Source organism: Crocodylus siamensis, chromosome 7 (assembly GCF_052110815.1).
Source record: "Crocodylus siamensis isolate JL-2025a chromosome 7, ASM5211081v1, whole genome shotgun sequence".
NCBI lineage: Eukaryota > Metazoa > Chordata > Crocodylia > Crocodylidae > Crocodylus > Crocodylus siamensis.
In genome coordinates, this window is record NC_143401.1 from 95401139 (window position 1) to 95423497 (window position 22359).

Sequence of the window (22359 nt, forward strand, 5' to 3'; positions counted from 1 at the left end):
CAGTTCATTTACTTTTCACTGATTGCCTCCTGTGGGTCTTTAAGGACTCAGTCATGCGCTGCCTTGAATTCTTTTGCTTCGGCTACCTGCATCGCCAGTGCGCGTGTGGAGGGGTGAAGAGCTACTGCGAGCAGGGAGCGGGCAGCATGTGGATGCTGTACTTACAGGGAGGGGAATGCCCGGGTCACAATTTGCTTGTGGTCTGCTCCCGGGAGAGCATGGAAACTCCATAATCTAGCCCAGGAGGGGAAATGATATGAGTTGTAGTCTGTAGTACTAGTGCCCTCTTGAAAAGTGAAAAACCCAGCCCTACCTACAGATAGCGGAGTTTGTTTCCTGTAAATGGGACTGAGGAGGCTGTAGCAAAAGCATCATTGGTAACACTGGGGCCAAAGTGTATGAGAATAATTAGGAAAAACAATTTGCACTTTCCTATGAGACTTTCCTGCGGAACATTTCTCAAATCCTTTGCAAACATTAAGACTCCCGTCACTCCTGTGAGGTAGATATTGCTGACCTTGTTTTCTTGGTGCGGAGAATCAGACATGCACAGTTAAAGAGCTGAGCCAAGGTCAGAGAGGCAAGTTGGTAGGAATTCAATGCTTTTTTTTTTTTCCTGATGCCAGGCTTTGTGCCAGAACATTGCTGCTCTGTTCTATTGTAATAAAGTATTGCAAGTTCCTAAACCCTTTCTTCTTATGTGTTTCCTCAGGTAAAATCCTGTTCCGGAGGAGTCATGTTCGAGACGTAGCTGTGAAAAGACTGAAGCCCATTGATGAGTATTGCAGGGTAAGTGCCGGCATTGGAAGTGGGGGCTGAGCTTTGACCTCCAGGCTGCAAGCAAGACTAGCTCTGAACTACAGTGTCCCACCTGGAGCTGGAGATAGGCAGTTCCAGACAGAGCTTCTGCCACTCAGGGAGCCCAGAAGAGTTGAAGTGAGAGCCTTTAAGGACCCTTGAGCTAAAATGTGCAGCTTTGCATGTGCAGACTGAAATAGGTACCCTTCACAGGCCCAGAAACAACTAGCAAATGGTACAAGCCATAAGCAGGGTTTTACCTGCTAAAGCATTTCAAAGTAATGTAGATTTTATTGCTGCCTATTGGGATTCTCTGTGTTGTGCTCTTCGTGTGTACAAGGAGCAGTTTCGAACGTAGAGGAGAGTAGCCAGCAAAGCAATGTCATCCTTACCCATCCTCCTATTCCCTTAGAGTAGGCTCAGGAAGCTAGTTAGTACTTCTTGGAACAGTGTTCCTAATACTAGGTAAAGCCCTGGCATTTCACTGTAAGTAGGGATGGACTTAGTGACCTAATCTGCCTTTTCCATCTATGACTGTATGATTTGCTGACCATTAATCCTCTGACACTAAATTAAAAGTTATTTCTAAGCAAGTCTGGGCTCCAGCTTTTAGAGAGTGATTTGCCATGTCAAGTGAAGTGCATAATCTAAACCCCAGACTTCCTCTTTTATTTCCTATGGGTTTTTCTTTAGAAAGCAAGATGGGGCGGGGGGGGGGGGGGTGGAGGGGAAAAATGTATTCACAAGGACTCTTCCTGTCAGACATTTGCTCATCCAGAGTGGGTGCAAACTGCTGGAAACCTCAGCCGTTGCTGGGTAGGAAGAGCAGCAAAGATATTTCATTGAAATCCTTGTCATCCAAAACATCTGCCTGAGGAAACTGGATAAAACGTGATAAAAGTCTTATCTCATGAGATCAGGCGTTTGATGCAACAATTAACACAGTGTCCGACTAATAATGGCCAACTGGCTATCTTTAAAACTGCGTGCTCGTACTGTATCCCCAGCATTCTTCATTCAGACAGGAACCACAGGGGATGCGTGCAGTCAGAAATAATGTCATGGGTTCACTGAACAGACGCACCATCTAGAAAGTGGTAATTTACTCTGGGGGGTGCCGACATGACCCCTGACCTCCACGAACTGGAAGCTGGTTATCTGGGCTACCATTGTCTAAGGAGCAGACAGCTCGGTACTGGGTTAGGGTTACATCACTGGTCATGTCTGAGGAGTATATCACAGCGACAGTTGTTGCAAAGATCATTAACACTGAAGTGCTGTGACTGCCGCTAGCCATCCCTCTCATTACGTATTTAGTTTCTTGGAGGAGCCTGTTCAAACCTTCACTGCCTTTTCGTGGAGCACAATGAGCTTCCTTCATTTCCAACAGACTTCTCATTTATGCAAAAACAGGTTCAAGTCAGTAAGGGGCAAGTTTAAAGCTGTGGCTCAGTTTAGAAAGGCCTGTAGAAGTTTGCTAGCTTCTCCTAGGGGAGGCTTTTTATTTAATCTGCTTTGCTGGCATGTGGTACCCTCTGCATCAGTACTGCACATTCAGCTAAAGGTCTCAGGATCTCCACTGGCCACTGAATGGTCCCCTCAAACACGTGGAGCTCATGAAGTGCCTTCAAGAGCACATCCAGTTGCAGGCTCCCATAAGAGTCTTGCGTCCTAGTCATGGGCAGAAGTGACACAGTGGAGGGTCCGTCTCGGAGCTGATGCAGCCATGCTCCTGTGGTTCTTAAATCCCACAAAACAATAGAGATCGATAGCAGTATTTTGTGCTAGACCATACAGGGCTTTATGCATGGCGGCCAGCACCTAAATAGAGAAGAGAAGGCTGAGCAGGGATCTGGTGGCCATCTATAAACTTGCCAAGAGGGACCAGCAGGGAAAGAGAGAGACCCTGTTCCCCTGAGCACTACCAGGTGTAACTAGGAATAATGGCCGTAAGTTGACTGAGAGTAGATTCAGACTAGACATCAGGAGGTGCTACTTCACGGTCAGGGTGGCTAGGATCTGGAACCAACTTTCAAGGGAAGTGATGCTGGCTCCTACCCTGGGGGGCTTCAAAAGGAGGGTAGATAATCACCTTGCCGGGGTTGTTTGACCCCAGTACTCTTTCCGGCCATGGCAGGGGGTCGGACTTGATGATCTGCTCAGGTCCCTTCCGACCCGGCCAACTATGAAACCATGAACATCTGAAGTCTGCAAACCTCATGAAAATGAAGCTTTTGTTTGAACATTTCTGGTACTTCCTATTTCCATTCATTCAGGGTATGACCATCCTATGTAGGCAGGGCAGGGAGATGCAGAGGGGTTTGGAAATGATAAGGGAAATCAAACACTTCAAACATCAAGATCATTCTTGGGTGGTGCTTTGGGAAAGGAGACCATATTAGGATCTAGTCAAAAAGAGTTTTTCATTGACTTCAGTGGTCTCAGAAGTTCAGCTCTACTTGGTTGTTTCATGTGTGGGATTTTTTTTTGTTTGTGCAGTTGGTTTCTTTTTGTCGATATTGGTGTTTACTTACCTTCACTAGAGATCCCAGGGCATAAGGTTTTGGATCCTGTGACCCATGCAAACCTGAATGGTAGCACTACCACAATTTAGGAATTCCCCAGTATGAAGATGACCAGTACTGCTCAGGTGCTGTGAATCAGGAGCCTAAGGACTGGGCAGGATCCAGACATTACAGGGAGGTGGAAAGACTTTGTGGATAAAACAGTATTAACTAGTATTAAATGAGGGCTATGTACGTGCTTTCCATAGACTTCGAAGAAACAAATTCAAGTCCAAAGAGGTTGGAAGTGTTAACTGATTTCTCATTTCCTCCTTTCTCAGCACTCATATTAATTCAAACAATTCAAGAAGCAGTTTCCCACCTGTGCAAAGGGTCTGCACAATGGGTAAGCAGCACATCAGTCCCACTTTGGCCATCCAAATACTTTGAATGGGATTCAAGTGGTGGAAAGCCACACACGGGTGGAATTTGCTTTTGGGGAAAAGGCATGTAGATACAGAAACACTTTGAGTGATTTGGGAAATGTTGAGCATGGGTGAATCTGACCTGGAGGGCATCTGAATAGGGATGTTAAAATAATCCCAAAGGCTATTGTCGGTTGTCCGCAACAGCAGCGCCAATGAAGTTGGTAAGTCTCATTGCATAGTTGGTTGAGGCTGAGAGTTCACTGTGGTCTTTGCCAGCTGAGCCTGTCCCCCACCATTTCATCTGTCCTGGAAAGAAGCTGTTCAGAAAGGCCCTGACAAGTGGTGATAAGAGCACTGCAACTCCTTTTATCATTTGGGTTTGCAAGCAGTATCGTCCACAACTGGAGGCTTTGCACACTTGAAGTGCAGGTCTGAGTTCTTTTTCCCCCACTCAAAGAAACAACGAAATCCAGGCAAAGCCCCTCCAAGCATTCGCATGGAGAACGTACCATGCAGGGAGGTCTGTGAAATGTACTGTACTGCCCTTGAAAACCGTCTGAGCTCACCAACACCGGACTCCCACGCTGCCCACGACCAAGCAGACCTCCCACGGATCCTGTGAGGTTTCCCTCTTTCATAACAGCTCGGGGAAACTGCTGTGATAATTAGGTCAGTTTTTGGCAAGACAATAAGAAACATTTAAGAAGCAGTGAAAGGAGAAGGGAATATTTTCAGTGCCTTTTCTCATCTCTGAGCACAAGCTGTAGCCCTCTGAAGGTTTTGCTGGTTACTTTGGAGCGAGTAACCGGCCAGATGAGGCGAGCTCTGCCTGTAAACATTTGTTACCCACTGGAATTGATATCTCTGGATGGTTTCCCTCTTGGAATCGCTTTCATGTGAATTGAGTTCCTCTGGGCTCATCTGAACCAATTCCCTTCTTGATTTTGAGAGGCTTTTGCCAATCTGAAATAAAGAGCAACTTCATGGGGTTGCTATGCCAGGGGCGATTTATTGAATAAAGCTTCTAAACTTTGGTGGCCAAAATACATCTCTCTTGTGAGTGTGTATCCAATACATACTGCCCCTTGTGAAGAAATGACCTCTCTGTCCTCGCTCATAAAACCACTGCACTCTCCTTATTTAACCCTCCCTGAAAAAACACAGACCACTGCTTCCAGTCTTGGGGGGCAAATGTTGTGTACTTGGGGCCCTATCTGGGAAAGCAGCCTCTATATCAGGGGAGCAGTTAGGCATGTGCATTAAGTCCTGCTGATGTAAGTTAGTGCTGTCCAGATCGGGGAGGGGGGGTTCCCTACACTGAATTAAATGGAACCAAGTCAAATCTCCTCTTTCATCACGCCGTAGACAAAAGTTAGAGCTTGTTCAGAGCTTAGCACCTACCTTGGAAAACGCTGGTGTTGTTTTTTGGACATGTCCGCAAGTTGCAAGATCAGAATTTAAAAAGCAAAACAGGCTTTCCTCTCTTTTGCTCCTGTCCATCCTCTAGTCTCTATTCTGGTCTTTCAAGCCATGTTGCTACTAAGACCTCTGTTTCTGGCTGTGTCTGTAACAGTCAACTTGTCCTCAAATGCAAAATGATTCATAGTTAGGTCGGGAGAGAAACTGTGAAATGTGTTCAGGAAAGGCTCCAGAGATTTGTCTTCAATATTTGTCAGCATTTCAAAAACTAGGAAAATTTAAATCAAATTCTAATAATAATAATTAATAGTGTGCTGACAACATGTCATCTGAGCGCTTGAGTTTGCACTCAGTACTTCTTTAATGTGTATTTTCCTGCACAATTTCTGAGGCTTTTAAGAAAGCAAACTAAAAAACAGAAATCCCTTCATTAACATTTCTGTGAGACATCAGCAGAGTTGGACCCATCTCAAGCAGCAGTCCTCAGCCTATTTGTACTAGGACCCATTTTAAACATTGATGGCCAGTCCCGACCCACAGCCCCCAGGTCCTTCCAGTGCCCCTTACTCCTGACCCACAGCCCCTGGCCTTGCTGGTGCCCCTACTCCCAAGCCACTCACCCCTGGCCCTGCTGGTGACCTTACTCCTGACCCATAGTCCCTTCCCCCCCAGGCCATGCTGGTGCCCCTTGCTCCCATTCCACACCCTCCTCCCCCCCAGCCGTGCCAGAGGGGGCCCACAGCTGCCCCCTCCCACTGGGGCCTCAGTGCAGTGGCTGCAGTGGCTCTGATTCACGTGGAGCGAGTCTGGCCCCAGCACGGGTTGGGGAGGGGCCTGTGGCACCCCCGCCCTGGGCTGGGGCTTCTGCGCTGCCCCAGGCAGCCTGGTCACAGCCCCTCTTGGCCCCCGAGCAGTTTCTCCCAGGCGCCCTGGCCCCACACATATGGGCACCAGAGGTCGTCTTTCCCTGTGTGGGCCAGGTGCTGGAGGGGGTGCACCGCAGGCTTTGCTAGCTGGTTTCCGTTGTTGTCAGCAGGGGAAAGGTTGGGACTCAGGAACCAGGGCTTCTCTTTCAGCTGAGGGCAGTTGGCTGTAGAGGTCACAGACCCATCTGCGGCTTTTCCTCCCAACCTTGTTCATACCTGCACCTGGCTACTCCAGCACGTCCCTGGCCCAGTACTTTCTGCTTCTGCCTGCCTTGGCTTCTCATCCCAGGACTAGTCTCCTGAGAAGGCCATTCCCAGGCATCCCCTTTCCATAATGACTCCAAGTCCAGTCTCCCTTCCCAGGCTTGGCATCTCCACCTGAACCCCCACCCCGTCACCTCCAGGCATTCTCAGTGTCCCACTACCTGGATGCCTCCTCTGATCTCCCACCCAACTTTGTAGTCCCAGTTTCCTTCCCTGAGCTCTTCAGCCAGACTCTGGGCTCACTCCCCAACTTACCATCTGATCCCAGTTTCCACTCCGTGTGGGCCCCAGGTCTCCCCACAAACTCCTAGAGCTAGGCTCATCCCACTCACACACTCCTTGCCCTGATAGACTCCCCCCTACTCCCAACCCACCTCCTGTCCTCTGTGCATTAGCATCAGAGTAGCATCCTCCTCCATGCTGCCTGGAAACCAGCAGGGAGCATATTCAGGGTTCAGAGGAGACAGGCTTTCTTCTCAGCTCTGGTCCCCAGGACCCCATCAGCCTCCCATGGCCAAGGAGGGGTCTAATTAGCCTCTGCAGCACTGTACTAGCATGCAGAGTTGCTCTGCAGGGATGGTGCATATAGCATTCGGATAGCATACAGGAGCTAGGTGGGGGTGAAGCATGCACATAGGTGGGATCTACAGAGCATCCAGCTGCCAAACTCGGACAAGACTTTATTGGGCACATGTGCAATCAGATGAAAAAAACTCAGATGAATTTGGGCAGATTTTCATGGGGGTACAAGAAGCACATCCCTGGCAGCAGGGTGAACTCCTAGCCAAATGTCAAGCCTCTGCTTCAAAGCATGCGTGGTGCTGAAGGGTCTCAGAAAAACTGAGATAAGAATTCCTTCAACCTGAGCAAACAGGTCATCCTTCTTCCACCTCATTGGGAGAAACAGCTGATCTGGCTCCGCTGAAAGTTTAAAAAAAATCATCCCCAGGTAGCTGCTGGTCTTGGAAAATGTCAGCCTGAAAGAATAATGTTAGGTAAAAAAATAAAAATGGAAAAAAGGTCTTATAATTGGAAGGATTGAGCAACTTTAATTTTATGCAGTGCTGTCATTTTCTGTATTTAAACATGCATGTTTGTGGGGATGGAAGCACACACATACCCACATGGATCTTATGTCCCTGTGGGGTTGCTGCTTTACTTTGCTCTTCATCCTATCTTTGCTTCTTTCAGCGTTGCCCCTCTCCTGCCTGCCCCCTCTCCTGTCTTTTTATTTCAATCACTCTTTATTTGAATGCTTGCTTTCTGGAAGTCTTTTCATAGAATCTGATGAAGTGAGCTGTTGCTTTCAAAAGCGTATGCATTTCTGAATTAGTGTGTAAGGTGCACCTCTACCCTCCTTCTGTTGCATGCACACATTTCTACACATGCATGTGCACACTTCATGAAACGTCCCGGCTGTAGTGCATTCCCCCACCCTGTGGCTGTTTTTGTATCATGCTAAATTGCACTTCCAATGAATTCCAATGATAAGCTTCTGTCTGGGCACAGAGCCGTTCTGTGTTTCCCATGTTGCATCTAACGTGTGGCCTCAGACCCAGTGATAGCGAACAAACGATAATGCTTTCCTTAAATCACGCATATCCAGTGAACGATAGGCCATGAACTAGAAGCAACTGCTGTATCGGTTTCAAGCCCCTTTCCGATATCATTTGAGTTTTTCATGTGCATTTTTCTCAAAACTGCCTCGGAGAGAATCCCGGAGCTTTGCAGGTTGGAGTGCAAACATGACCGTGTTGCTCCAGAGGCCCCAGCTGTTTGAGTGGCACAAGCAACACGGTGCTGCCTTCGCTGCAAAGAACAGATGACTCTGCTATTCCTGACCACAGCCAGCAAGAACTGAATTTTACACACTAATGTTTGTCTCTCTTATGGATGCTGGTCCCCACTCTGTTTCTAATGACATAATTTACATGTTTTCCAACATCTAAGAAGAGTGTCAATCAGCCGTGTGCTTTTCATCCTCTTGCTAGCTGTTTTCCTCTCTTTCTTTCCCCCGAGATCCTTCCCTTCCTTAAGCCTATCCTATAGCCTTTCTTTCGCTCTGTTGTATCTTTGTCCTGGAAGTGACTCCCTTCCTCCAACTGCTGGAATCTGGCTTTTTCCTATTGCAGTGTGATAGTCATGGCTAAATGTGGCATTGCTGCTTCAATGCTCTTTTTGTTCACTGCCTGAAGTCTCATTAGACTTGGGTTGCTAATGGGTGGAGTGTCGTATGTTTGCTTAAGAGAGCTATGTGTGGCAGTGAACTGGTCTCCCAGTGCCCAGACCTGAACTACCCGAGCATACACAGCTTTCACCCCCCGTTACCCCATGCATTCTTTGAAAGCTGTAAAGTGGGATTACAAAGCTAATGAAAACAGACTTCCAACAGGATCTGTGTTTCCCCGTCAGCAGAATGCTTATGAAATGTCCATTCTCCCTGCAGCCAGGACCTACTGGCTTTCCTTGCAGATGCCCACAGATTGTCAGACACAGGATGATAGATTGCAAGTTGGGGTTTGAAAAGCACCCCCGCGGTGTAGGGGCTGTACACACATACTGCATCATTCTCCTACATTCAAAGATCTACCTGATGCCCCCGTCTATCCTGAAGCACCTACTGTAAGTCAGTGGCAGAAGGGCTGAATATCCTCAGCTCATATGGAAGTGGAGCCCACTTCTGTAGGTGTTTGGTGTTTGGAGCCTGCTAAACAGACCTCTGGGGCCAAGCGACATTTGGATATTTAGTAATAATTACATTTCCTGGTTACAGTGGCTATCTCTGTCATACTAACTTCAATGGAAATGCCCTGTGGACCGCTGTGAGATTGAGGGTACAGTTAGCAATAGCTTTCCAAAATGCAGAACTGATACTAGTTAAGGGCACCTCTATGTGGTAGCATCCTCAAGTGCTCCATGCTGCCCCAGGCAGGCTGTTCCCCAAGACAGCAGTGTAGCTGCATATGCCTCGTATTTTGAACAGGCTAATTAGCACAATTGAATGACTGCCGGTTAGCCTGTCCCCATTGATTTAAATTAGTCTCTCTGCTGTACTATATGGACACAGCTGTTTTGCTTCTGGTTTAGAAAACAGGCTTTTTGGAGCAGTACAACGTGCCCTACAGCACCCCAGCAAAATTGGAAAGTGCCCTCTCTCTGTAGTTTAAACCTGGGGTTCTCAACATTTTTAAACTCAAGGCACCCTTCAGTGGACTCAAGGTGCCCCTCAGAAAACAGCAGCTCTGTATTTTCATTTGCTTTTTGACTACAGAAAAATAATAGAGCAATTAGAATCATAGAAAATTAGGGTTAGAAGAGCAGGTCACATCTTGGCCATCCACGTGCTCCAAGCAGGACCAGCCCCAACCAGATCCTCGCAGCCAAGGCTTTGTCTAGCCGGGTCTTAAACACCTCCAAGGATGAAGTGTCCACCACCTGTCTGGGTAGCCTGTTCCAGTGCTTCACCGTCCTCCTAGGGAGAAAGTCCTTCCTAATATCTAACCTCAACTTCCCTTGCAAAAACTCAAGAGACCAGAACAAGGCAGAATGTTTTTGACATTATGAATTCCTATTTGAAAGCTCTGGGTTTATCTTGTGAATCATGTTTGCACACCCAACAGTGCAACATTGTGTTTCATAGTTGGTAGGGTTGGAAGAGACCTGAGCAGATCATCAAGTCAGGGTTTCCAAGTACCCCAGGGTGCTGCAGCACCACGGTAGAGAATCACTAACCTAAGCAATACACAGATTGCATGGAAAGAGATTAAATGACTTGCCAAAGATCAAAGAGGAGTCAGTAGTAGAGTGAGCACTGGGTCGCAGGAGCTGATGGCCCCCAATCCCTTGCTTCGTTCAGTAGAGTGCATTACCTCTCTGCAGGGCTCTATCTCTTGCCTGAACAGGGGAGGTAAATGAAGTGTTGAGTTCATCAGCCCTTTGTGGGTCTTTATTATTCCCATTTTGTGGTGCAGTTGAACAACATAGCTCTAACTCAGATTTTTTTCCCCTTTGGATGCAATCCAGTTTCGTAGTGCTACAGTGACTGCTATTCTGAGGCAGGTATTCTGTCATCTGTATAATAGTCCAGGAATGTTTTTTTGCTTGTAGAGAGGGAGAATGAGGCTGGGGGAAAAAAAGCTTATTTTTCTTCTTAAAAAAAGCCATCACACATGAACAGTGCAGCAGCAGGGGTTGGGGTGTCTCTATCCCAGAACAGACATTTGGGGTCCTGTCTATTGCCATTCAGTTTTGTATGCAACACCTTGAAAGACCTGTGAATACATTACCTATTTGTTCCCAGCGCTGCAGTAACAGGGCTGTTTCCAGTTTGTGCATCCTCACATTGCTTCCTTATTGTAAGGGATTACTTTTGCTCCTTTAGTGACCACATGTTTTACCAAGGCCATTGTCATTGGATCCACAGATATGCTGGAGCCAAATTTAATCTCCCTACTTCCACATTTTGAATGTACCTCACATAGAAAATGCACAGCTGCAGGTTCCTAGGAAGCTGTATCATCTGAAATGTGGACCTTTCCAAGATAGGGATATAGACACTGAAGGTAGCAAGCTGGAACTGCGGGAATGCAATATTAGATCAGCATTTGTAAGTGGTTCACCATTTCCTTGCTTCCATAAAGGAGAGATGCTCGCAGAAATAAATTCCAGGTCTCTGAGTTCAGTTCAATGCAAAACATGACTGCTAAACACATTGCACTGCCCTGGCCTCTGGTTTCAAACATGCCCCACCATGTTTGTGTGACCAAGGTAAATCAGATCTGTCACCACTTAGTTTATGCTGGTTGTGATCAAACTTTTGGCCCTGTGGACCAGATAAGGGATGCAGGGCTGATCAGTGAGCCCCAGGATCAGGACAAGGAGCTCTGCACTCTCCCCCCAACACCTGTTGGGGTTGTGGGGAGCCCCACAGGCTGGATGACACATTGCTGATGGCTGGATCTGGCTTGCAGGCCAGGGGCTGAGCACCCCTGGTCTGTGCCCATTCATCCAACCATGCCCATGATTTAGTGCATGTGACTTTCAAGATTGTCCAAAAGGGAGGTGAGGTCTTTTACCCTGTTTTCAATGGATGTAAGGGCCAAGTAGTCTTGTTCTCTAGAAGAGGGTTGCCTCCTTAAGGGCCTCATCATCAGTGCTATTTTTCTATGCAGTCTTTTTCCATAGGACCTTAATTCCAACTCCTTGTTCTGCTGCCCACTTCCCTAAGTCCCTAAATCATGTGTGAGCTGATGCTTCTGCACTGGCGATTACCTGGGACGGATGTTTGATCTCCCCAGCACCAAGCCATGGAGCCTGGAGAGCTCACTTTGAACATATGCTGGCCTTTACCTCCTCCATTTGACTGCTTTCTTTCCAGTAGACTTAAATATAATTGTGGTTGCCCAACAGATTGTACTGATTGCTGAGCCCAGTGAGCACTGCATACCTGTACCATGCAGAGAGCATCTTTATGCTGAACCCTACAGTAAAGGGTCCTTTGTGCCGCAGCAATCACCTCTGTGCCCTTCTTTCCAGCCTGTTAATCATACTTTCTTTCCTATTAACTTACAAGGAAATGCCTTGTGCTTCTACCCTCAGTAATGCACAAAGGAAAGGCTTACGGACAAATAATTGTGCTAGAATAACAAAGGCTGAATTTGCAGATTATCATTATTGTAATTTAGTTGTATACAACCCAAGGTGCTGGGCAAACACATAACAAAGAGAGAGTCCCTGCCCCTTTATAATGGAACAGGATATAAGGTGCTGGATCAGAATTTTGCCCATGGATCCAAAGCTAAGCCAGCCCTCCCTGAGCCCCTGTGCTTGTCCAGATACTTTTGCACTCAATGCCTTTCACACACTTTTTTTTCAGGTGTGGATCCAAGCAGGGCACTTTTCTGGCTTCTCCCCTTTTCCCGGTTAAAATTGTTCTGCTGAGATGCTCCCAAAATTTGCGCTTGCCTCTTCCTTGCTGAAGAACATGCTTGTAATTTTGATGTCTCTAAACCCTCCCCTGCTTCTTTTCCTTTCTAGGCACTGGTCAGGCTCCCTCCTCACATTTCACAGTGCGATGAAGTTTTTCGGTTCTTTGAGACTCGACCAGAGGACCTGAACCCTCCAAAAGAGTAAGTGCTGCACTGTGGGTCTTCAGTCTCACAGTCCCTTTGTTTGCAGGGAAGCTTGTTTGGCTTGATTACTTCCCTAGAGGGGAGAGCAGATTTTCTGGCTCCCTGGGGAGCGGCTTGGTAAGCAGGTAAAACTTAAGGAGGATGCACGTGGCGAAGTTTAGACGAAGCTCCCAAACCAGTCTTGTATCCATGTTTCTGGAAGCTCCCTGTCCACTCTTCCATTGTTTCTTGTTCATAGTTATAATGAAAAAACCGGGCCCCGTTGGCTAATTTTTACCTGATTTCTGTCACCAAGGAGGCATTAAGTTCCTCAGAGCATTGGCTCAGCAGCAGTGGGAAATCCTGCCTGTTAGAGATCAGCTAATAATTACCAGCTGCCTCTTTCAATGTACTCCATCCCACAGATGCTTGGTGGCTTTATTGGAGTCCAAGTGTGAATCTGGTCCATGTCTCTGGAGAATTTATTTTCTGGAAGTGGGAAGCGAAAATGAAGTTGTGGGGCAAGTTCCTGTTTCTGATGGAATAGACAGGCTGATTTGCTACAGCTAAAATTCGGAGAACTGGCTCCTTTGATTCATGGTAGAAGGATGCTGACAGCTTCTGACAACCACCAGTATTTGGTAGCACCAAAACTGTGTCTGATATTTCCTCTTCTCCTATTTGCTTATTATTCACCAACTCACCACAGCGCACACAACTTTGTATCAATGGGACATTTACCTCCTAATGGGATTTTGACCTCTTTTACTACACTGAAACTAGCTTGTAAACCACATCAGCCTAATTTGCTGTCAGCGCTGTTTGTGTGGTCATTTTGGATAGGGTCAGAAAGTATTTGAGGCTGGTTTAGATTCAGAGTCAGTTCAGCCAATGTGAAACCTAACGCGGAGCTAACTGAAGTCAGTGGGAGTCTTGGATGAGCTTCAGCGGGCGTTGGTTCAGGTTCCCAGTTCCTGGTTCAGTGCGGAGGACTGCGATGTTTGTAGTTTAAGAGCCGCATTTTCAAAACCATGACTTGCTTTCAACACTGGAAATGCTACAATTACTCAGCCAAGTACCGTATATACAACCAACCCCTTTTTTTCTCTCTAGCTTTATAGTTGGAGACCTCAAAAAAGGAGCACCCCATTCTTTCTCCCTGGGTCTCTTTGAGAAGTATGTCTGTGCTGAACAGATAAAACAGGATGGTACATTCACTGTTTAGCTGTTTGCCCCATGGTCAGAAAGCAACATAGGAGGGTCTCCCCATGATAAGGGGATTATTGCACGCTAAACTCAGTTCTTTTCAAAGAACCCATGCCTGCACAAGCATCAAGTGCATCCTAAAACTCATGTCTGAGCTTGAGAAGTATTATCCCTATTTTACAGATAAACTGCAGCACAAAAAAGTGAGCTTACATGGGGAACCAGTGGCAGGATTTGAAATAGAGCCAAGGGACCCTACCATTAACCATGAGCTTGCACAGCTCTCTGTGAAAGGTACTGATATGGTCCCCATCACTGCAGTATCTGAATGCTTTATGATCTTTACAGTCCTTCTATAGCAGAGGCTAAAGTATCTCAGCTGGTACCAGTATCTTATTCCAACATGGTAATAAATTGGAAAATAGAGGGGGGGGGACACCCCAATTGAATCTCATTTCGCTAGTGTCTGCAAGATATTAAATCTAGCTGAGTTTAAACAAACCTACCTCGTCTTTTGTAAGCAAACAGATCCTGGGGAAGGTGTCTTAGGTTTCTGCAGAGAGCTCCTCACAAAAGATATATTGTTGAGAGTGGAGATCGGTCCCTATTAAACGACAGTGCAAAAGCCAATGGAAACAGAACAGTATTTTTCTTCAATGAGTGAAAGGCAAGGGGAGGAGATCTGTGACTCACCGGCCCATTGTGTGGGGTCCAGACCACAGACAAATCCACAGAGAATGAGAACCTCAGCTGTCATCGTGCATGAAGAGGAGCAAACGTCTCCTCTCCTGCTCCCACATCATGCCCTTCAGTTGTCTTCTTCAAGAACATTTCAGTGAGCCCTTGGAGTTGGTATTACTCAGGACATAACATCGTAATTCTCTTCCTTGGGCTTTCAGGACAGACACTGTTTAGAGTTGTCATTGGTATATGAACAACCCACAGCAAACTATGCCAATAGACTGTAAGTGCTGCAAAGTCAAGCATTGTAAATTTAGGAAACCCGTACAACATGAGTATGTTCCTTCTGTGCCTTTGCATTAAGACAGCATCTTTAATTGCACGGGACAGCAGCCTCACTCAGCTGAGGTTAGTGAGACTGGATGATGTAGTGCTGAACTCAAAATGAGCATGTAACTCACCTGCCTGCAATAGTTTAGGAACAGCAAGTCTTGCTTCTGTCCAACTGGTTGAAGAGAGGACCTGGGAGGTCCTTTCCAACCCTGTGGTTCTATAAGTTAAGCTGCTAAGGGCATTTCAGTGCTACATTGCTGGTGCTCTCAAAATTGAGGTGATGTTCTAGAAAACAGCCTCTGGGCAGCAACCCCTGTGGTACTCTGAAGTGTGCAAGAGGCCAAGGTCACAAGATCAGCTGTAGTAGGCACTCCCAGGATTACTTCTAGGTTTGGTGGGAGAAATGTTTTCAAGTGTGTTTTTCCCTGAGAGCCTTGGACGTGCAGTGTAGACATACTTGAAGGCACTTAGGTGGCCAAAAAAATGTCCCATTGACTTAAGTGTGTCCAGGATTTCACTCCTAGTGTCAGATCCTATTCTACTTATTAGGCACCTAAGTGTGATGCTATTCCACCCGGCTCAACTCCTTAAAAACTGTTTCTGCACCTGTGTTTGTATCATACTCCATCATCTTAACCTTAGGACTAAGTCACAAAAGTCAACACAGAGGAGGACAACCCATCCGTCTTTGGCTTTAGCGGTTTTTCAGGAGCTCAAGCAGCGTGAAATAGGGTCGTTCTTAGGTGCCTTGAGAAATGGATTTATGCATGGCTTTACAGCATCAGGGTCAGTCAATGCAGTCATTCCTCTGTGGGGTTGAGTTTGGGCTCCCTTTTACTCACATTATGTCTGAGTCAAGTCGGTAAAGAGGCTTGCTTTGAGTTGTGAAGATGGGGGTGTAATGGTGTAACAGAACAAAGGGCTCCACCTATGCTAGCTAGCAGAATTAGTCTCGTAACTACATCCCCCCACGTGATCATGGAGGTAGTGAAAGTGGGTCCTTAGCACATTCAGCTCTTGAACGTGTTAATGATAACACTCAGTGCAAAGCGGAGCAGGGACCGACATTCCCAGCATTCCTTACCCAGCTGTGGGGTGGGCTGCTATCATGCTTTCACCGTGCAGGCAGAGCAAAACCTTTGAACTAGAAGTTTTGGCTGATAAGGAAGGGAGGAGACTGGTTTTAACTGTTTAGTCTTGCAGCGTATGGATGTGTAACTTTCAAGCAAATGCATATCTTGTGTCAATGCATGAATTCAGAACTTTTGCTGCACCTGCAAAACCAGATGTGAATCGCTATTTAGTTCTGTGAATGGCTGTGTCCAATAAGGAGTAGAACGTCGCATCGTTAATGTAGCATTTATCTTGTATTGAAGGAGAAGAGACAAATTTTCCTTCTTCCATCATTCTAGATTAATATAAATGCCTCCCTTTCGAAGGCTACTCAGCCATAGCCGGTAAGTCATTATGATAAAAATGGCAGTACTAATAATAAATTAACCTTAGGCTACAGTTTGTGAGCTGAATTCAGGTGTGAGCTCAGGGGTTTGTATCAAACAGAAACAAACTCTTATGACACTATTTTTACCCCAAAGAACAGAAATCTGAAAAAAGTAAGATTTCTATCATCCTGTGTGTTGGAAATTGCATATGAACTGCTGTTTCCCTGAGTTAACATGAGCCTGGGTCATAACAAGAATCAAAGCTTCACATAACAGCTCTCTGCCTTCTGGTTTCGAGTCCAACGTGGAAAGCAGGTTCAGAGCTGGGAATTCAAGCCCAGAGATCCTAACAGGCTTGAATTACAGATTTCTGGTTTTGGCTCACAGGCAAGTATTTGAATTTGTAGTCAAGTTTCTTATCTGAAAGCATTTTCCTCTGAGACCTATAAAGGACTTCATGAACAATATCAATTCAGGAAAGCTGGGCAGCATTTTAAGTAAGCGATATAATTTTTAAGGGGGCACAAATATATAATGTACTTCTTAACTAAAGCCCATGTAGTAAAGTGCTGAGGCAAAGAAGGGATGTAACAAGAGTTTATTGATCATGTCTTCATTGCATATAAGTTAACATAGACTTCGGCACCATCAGAGTACTGGAGCTTGATGATTGGGGTCAGGGTGGCCTTGGTTTTGGCTTCTAGTTGGCTGTAGCCTATGCTGACTTGGAAGCAGACCTTCAGGCAATCATCAACTTCTTTACCAAGGCATACAAGAAAATGGGACTGACATTTAACATTCAGAGGACTAAGGTCCTCCATCAACAAGCTCTTAATGAGCAGTTCCCAGCTCTGGTAATTCAGATTCACGGTGAGACTCCGGAGAACGGTGAGTATTTCCTGCACCTTGGAAGCCATCTCTGGCAGAAGGCTGACCTCGCCAGAGAAATCCAGCATCGCCTCAAACGTGGAAGTGCAGCCATGGATGTCTGAGGAACCGGGTGGTTGAAGATTGTGACATCAGATCCAAAACCAAGTTCATGGTTTATCAAGCAGTTGCTATCCCCGCTTTACTGTTCGGAATGGAGACATGGACAACGTACAGGAGATGGCTCAAGTAATTGGAGAAGTACTATCAATCCTTTGAATCCAGTGGGAAGACGGATGCACCACTGTTAGCATCCTCTCGCAAGCAAACACCACGACCACTGAGGTGATGATCATCTGACATCAACTTCGCTGAGCTGGCCACGTCATCCGGATGTCTGACTCCATACTCCTGAAACAGTTTTATTCTCCCAGCTCAATCAAGGCGTACGCTCAGGAGGAGGGCATAAAAAACACTCCAAGGATGTCCTCCAGGCCAGCTTGAAAAAATGCAACATCAGCATTAACTCCTGGGCGACTGTGGCCCAGGACTGTCCCAAATGGAGGAAGGGTCTGCGGCAAAGATATCTGTACTTTGAAACCTGATGACAAGAGGAGATGGAAAAGCGGGAGCGGCAGAAACAGTGTTGTGGATCGAATCAAGAATCCAGTCACCCAGCCCGCGTGGACACACATGGGCTGTCAATTCCAGATCAGCCTCATCAGTCATCTTTGGACCCACAGATAAGACAGTCCTGGAGGACAATCATCCGCAACTGTGAGGGATTGCTGTAGAAGATTTTAATGTAGCATTTAAACTCCAAGTGTCTGGTGCTAGGATGCCATAGACTCAGTGTAAAACCCAGGATGGGATTGCCCATGAGCAGTGTTTTCTTTGGCTAACACAGACACTTGAAGGGTCTAATAACTAACATTACTAAGCTAAGGAGCCTAGGTATCTCCCAGTGTTAAGACTCAGTGCCTTCAGCCAATAAGTTTTTCCTATCCACAAATATGATAGTATTCAAATCTGATTACTGTTGTCATATACCTATAGCTCAATTTGTACTGTAACATGAATCAGTTGCTACTAAACAATGACATGTCAGCATTGGAAGAGTGTAATGTTGCTGCAATGACCTTGTCTAGCTGAAAGTTTCTCGGTCACACAGCATGCAGCTCTGATCCATTATTCAGTATTATGCTACGGTTTTTATTCCCCTGTAGAATTCTGTTTCCCAAACTACTCAGGGCTTGTGTCCCTGTACGGGCAGGTTGTGCAGAACCTGCCACGTGAAATGTGCTTCTCTTGCTTATTGCGATGCTTGTGGCACTGGCCTTCTTGTGTTGGGGTTTATACAGCATGATCCATCCGTATGTCAGTCTCTTTTAAGCTCCGCACCTAATGAAGATGCATTGAGCTGGTGAGGCAGTGGTGCCCTAACCCATGGCTCAGGGCAGCCAGTTCTTCTCTGACATCGTTTGCAGCCAGAGGAAATTAAAAAGTTAAAATAGGTTGACAGAGCAGGTTGTGACGTTGCTCTCAGCATATGGCTGGGAGCAGTAACTTTTCCAGAGCATATCATTTTCTAAACCGTTCATAAAATAGAGTTGAGAACACATATGCAGTTCCACCATGGCCCATTTTCAGAAGTGACTTAGGAACCTGAGGTTAAAAATGTCAGTAGTGCCTAAGTCACACTAAGGGCTCAATCCCTTTGATTTTCAGTGCGATTGGCACTCAGTGGGGTTTTCCAGTTTAACTATATTAGGAGCCTGAATTATTTTTAAATATCTGACCCCAAGTCTGTGAGTGACCCCTGAAAATGATTTTTGTCTCCAAAGTCACAGAAGTGCTTTTGAAAATTGTAGCTGTAATCAGGCAGGATGCCAGTTTCATGGCGCTCATCGTCCCGGGCCCGTACGTGGTGCCGATTAGCAGCTGACACTCTCTGTAATCTGAGAGCTGGTGGGACAAGCATAAGACACTTGGGCTGGCTTTCACTGACTCGTATTTTTATGATCTCTGATAAGTCGTGAGATGGAAGATTGTTATCTGAAGTTAACTGCCACAAGGCAGAGGGATGAAACACTCTCCAAGATGGGAAAAATGGGAAATAGCAAATGTATTATCGGGACTCCTCGAGGCTGGTCTCACACGGGACTTTCCCCTCTTGTTCACAGTCTATAAAAGGTTTGGATTAGAACATCAAAAAGGAGATATTGAAGTGGTAATATTAACAAATAATGCAATTTTGCTGAGAGAAGGATTTAAATCTTTCTGTTACAGGGCCAGTAAATGAAAAATGGGATTAAATGCCGATAATATCAAATAATACAGTTGGGGGGGAAACCAGAACAGAATAGGTTCAGCAACAGCAAAACCCAAAAGGGGGGATGGGTAAGAAAGTTCAGATTTATAGTAGACGTTCTTACTGTCGTACAACGAAGAAGTTAACTCAGATTGTGAACATATTGCATTTGTATCTGCTAATTGTTTCCTGGCAAGGACACGGTAGTGCCAGGAGAAGACACAGAGTATAGAGGAGCAAAGTGAGTTTTATGCTGGGCCTTCTGGGTCGGGAGTGAAGAGAGGGGTGATGAGAGACCGTCCAAATTGCTGTCCCTTGTTTTACTGTTGACAAAGCAGGAGGGGCTTGTTTAGGACGCATACACTGTGATGGATACCAGAGGGATCCCACTCTCCGTTCTGCTACAGCCTTTCTGGACCTATACCAGCGTCAGCGAGATCAGAATCAGGGCCAAGTGCGTTTGTCTTCCCGGAGTGAAAGAGCGAGCTGGCTCATTGGGATGGCCGTGTGACCCAACCCGACTACAGAGCGAAGGTCAGTGAGCCTTCAGCCAAGAAACCTGCCGGACAGACCTGTTGGCATAAGAGGCCTTTTCCTGTCCTACGTACTTTAGTCATATCCTTAAAGGAACAATCAGTGCCGATAACCTGGCGATGCCTATTCATAGATTACAAAGCCCTGGCTTATGGTTAACTTCACCCATACAATTTTCCCTTCAGAGGAGTGTGATTCAGGCGGTAAAGCAGGGGATTTGGATTCTGGGCCCGGCTCGCTTACTGACTTGTTCTGTGACCTCGGACAAAGCACTTAACCCCTTTAGCCCCTTCTCACCCATCTGTAAGACTGTGGAAATGATCCTTTTCCTGGGAGGAAGGAGTTGGGAGACTTGACTCCTATCTGTAAAGTGTTTTGAGACCCTCATATTAAAGGAGCTCGATTGCAGGGTGAAACTAGAGATTAGCAATTACCATAATGATATTTTAAAAATCATCAGCTAATCCTGGCAGAACTGTCACCTCTAAAAGCTGCCAGGAGAGCGTGCTCTGTTATATCGGAGTGTGCAAAGGACCACAACTATTCAGCAGGCAGTAGCGACAACAGGGCATAATGAGGCAAGATGGGAAAGGCACCAAAATAGCTGGTTTCAAAGCTCATCAAATACAAGGTGCAAAACCACAAGAACAGGCTTTCAGATTGTGAAGCACATCAGGCAACCATCACCCTCCAGCTAGCAGTTCCTGAAATATTTTATCCAGCCAAAGCAATGGCTTCTAAATGTCTTGATTTAAAGTCAGCAAAACTGATTTACAGCACAAGAAAGGGATGGGCCTCTTTCAGGAGCCCTGTAATGAAAGCACGGTGGTAAAAACAACTGCTTCCTTCCATGGAGCAGGAAGATGAGCCTGAATTCATGAACACTTGTAAACTTGTGGAGGTTGTCCTAGAGAAGGGTTGTTATTTCTCTTCATGCTTTATATGATAAGCCTGGCATTGTGGAAAAGGGAGAGGGATAGGGACTTCCTCACTTTTTCTGGCTTTGTGTGGGCCCAGGAAGATGTGAACTGCACATGTTGCACTTTCTGCCTGTGTCAGGGAGAGCACGTGACATGTCACCTCGGGGTCGGCCTGGCAGCATTTTGCTACCACAAGTGCCTTTAATGTCAGACTCCCCTTCTTGGTCTCTCTTCTCCGCAGACCAGAATTAGAGGGGTCAGGTTACTAATGCAGTGTTTAGCAGAGAAGAATCCAATCTGCCACTTCCATGTCGAGCATCTAAAATATTGTTGGGTGAAGCTGTCTTCCCTCATTGGGAGAAAAAGTGAAGACAGACGTTTCAGTGGGTGTTTGATTGTGAGTGTGATGGATGACTCCCCATGTGTTGAACGGAGTCAGAAGAAGGTTGGGGACTCGAAGGGGTTGTTGATTGATTAATGTGGCATTGTTCGATGCTGCTTTAGTTGGGGATTTCCTATTTTTGTAATGGTCGGTGATACTTGAGTACCACAACATAGTGTTTCTGGGTTGGAGATATATATAAGAGAGAGAGAGAACGCGCTATATCTAAATCTATCTATATCTATTTCATCTGTATCTATAATCTATCTAGATCTATATTTCTCTATATTTATATCTATCTGTATCTACATCTATATATCTATGTGTGTGTGTGCCTGTATATATATGTGTGTGTATGTGTATATACACACACACGTGTGCGCGCGTGCGCGCGCACACACTCACACACACACACACACATTTATATAAAACATATAAAAATATACATCAGGCAGAGCTGGTTCCAAAAGCAGTTGAAATCAGTGTCAGAAATCTCACTGACTTCCATGGGCTTCGGGTCAGGCTCATGCCGTCTGTTGCTTTAAAATAAGGTTTTGACTTACATGCACAGAGCAGATATGTTGCAACTTTTTTGGTTTTAGTATGTCTGAGCCTCAGCATTCAAAAGAATACAGGACTTACTGGCTACTTTGTAGCCTAGAGCAGTGGTCTCCAAACTTTTTTGATCATGCACCCCTATCAGTAAAATATTTTGAGCACGCACCCCCAATATATGTATATTTATATAACACACACCCTATCAGTAAAAAAAATTTTGGGCATGCACCCCCAATATATGTATATTTATATAAATAGAAATAGAAGTTCTAGTATTTTCTTCCTGCACCTCAGTGGATTGTCTTGCACACCCCCTCGGGTGCGCGCGCCCTACTTTGGAGACCACTGGCCTAGACTCTCCTTAACATTTAGCACTCTGCAGTGTCCTTTGGAGAAAGAATTTGATAGGTTAAAGATGGAAAAGTGCAGAATGAAGTATACGGAAATCAAAGGTACCTTCGGCAGGTCCTTCTCAGGAAGAGTTGGACTGCCTTGCTGACATAGTCACAGTGCTATTACTCTGATCATATGCTTTGCACTTAGCGTTAGGTCTGCCGATGCCAACGGAAGTTAGTAAGTAGAATGATTTCCACTGCCAGTTTCACACATTGGATTGCCCCATTAATTTCTAAACTATTTTGCTTGTTACACAACTCCTCCTGTTGTTACAATGATG

General features: G+C 45.9%; 1 protein-coding gene across 6 annotated transcripts in view; it reads left to right on the forward strand.

Annotated features, from left to right (window-relative positions):
• The window catches only part of SH3PXD2A (SH3 and PX domains 2A), a 324297-nt gene that overhangs the window by 128640 nt on the left and 173298 nt on the right, over window positions 1-22359 (forward strand). For all 6 annotated transcript variants that reach the window (XM_090058574.1, XM_090058576.1, XM_090058575.1 and 3 more), the window contains 2 exons: window positions 713-789; window positions 12376-12467. In XM_090058574.1, the coding sequence (XP_089914700.1) occupies window positions 713-789; window positions 12376-12467 (169 nt within the window). The remainder of the gene's footprint in view (window positions 1-712; window positions 790-12375; window positions 12468-22359) is intronic.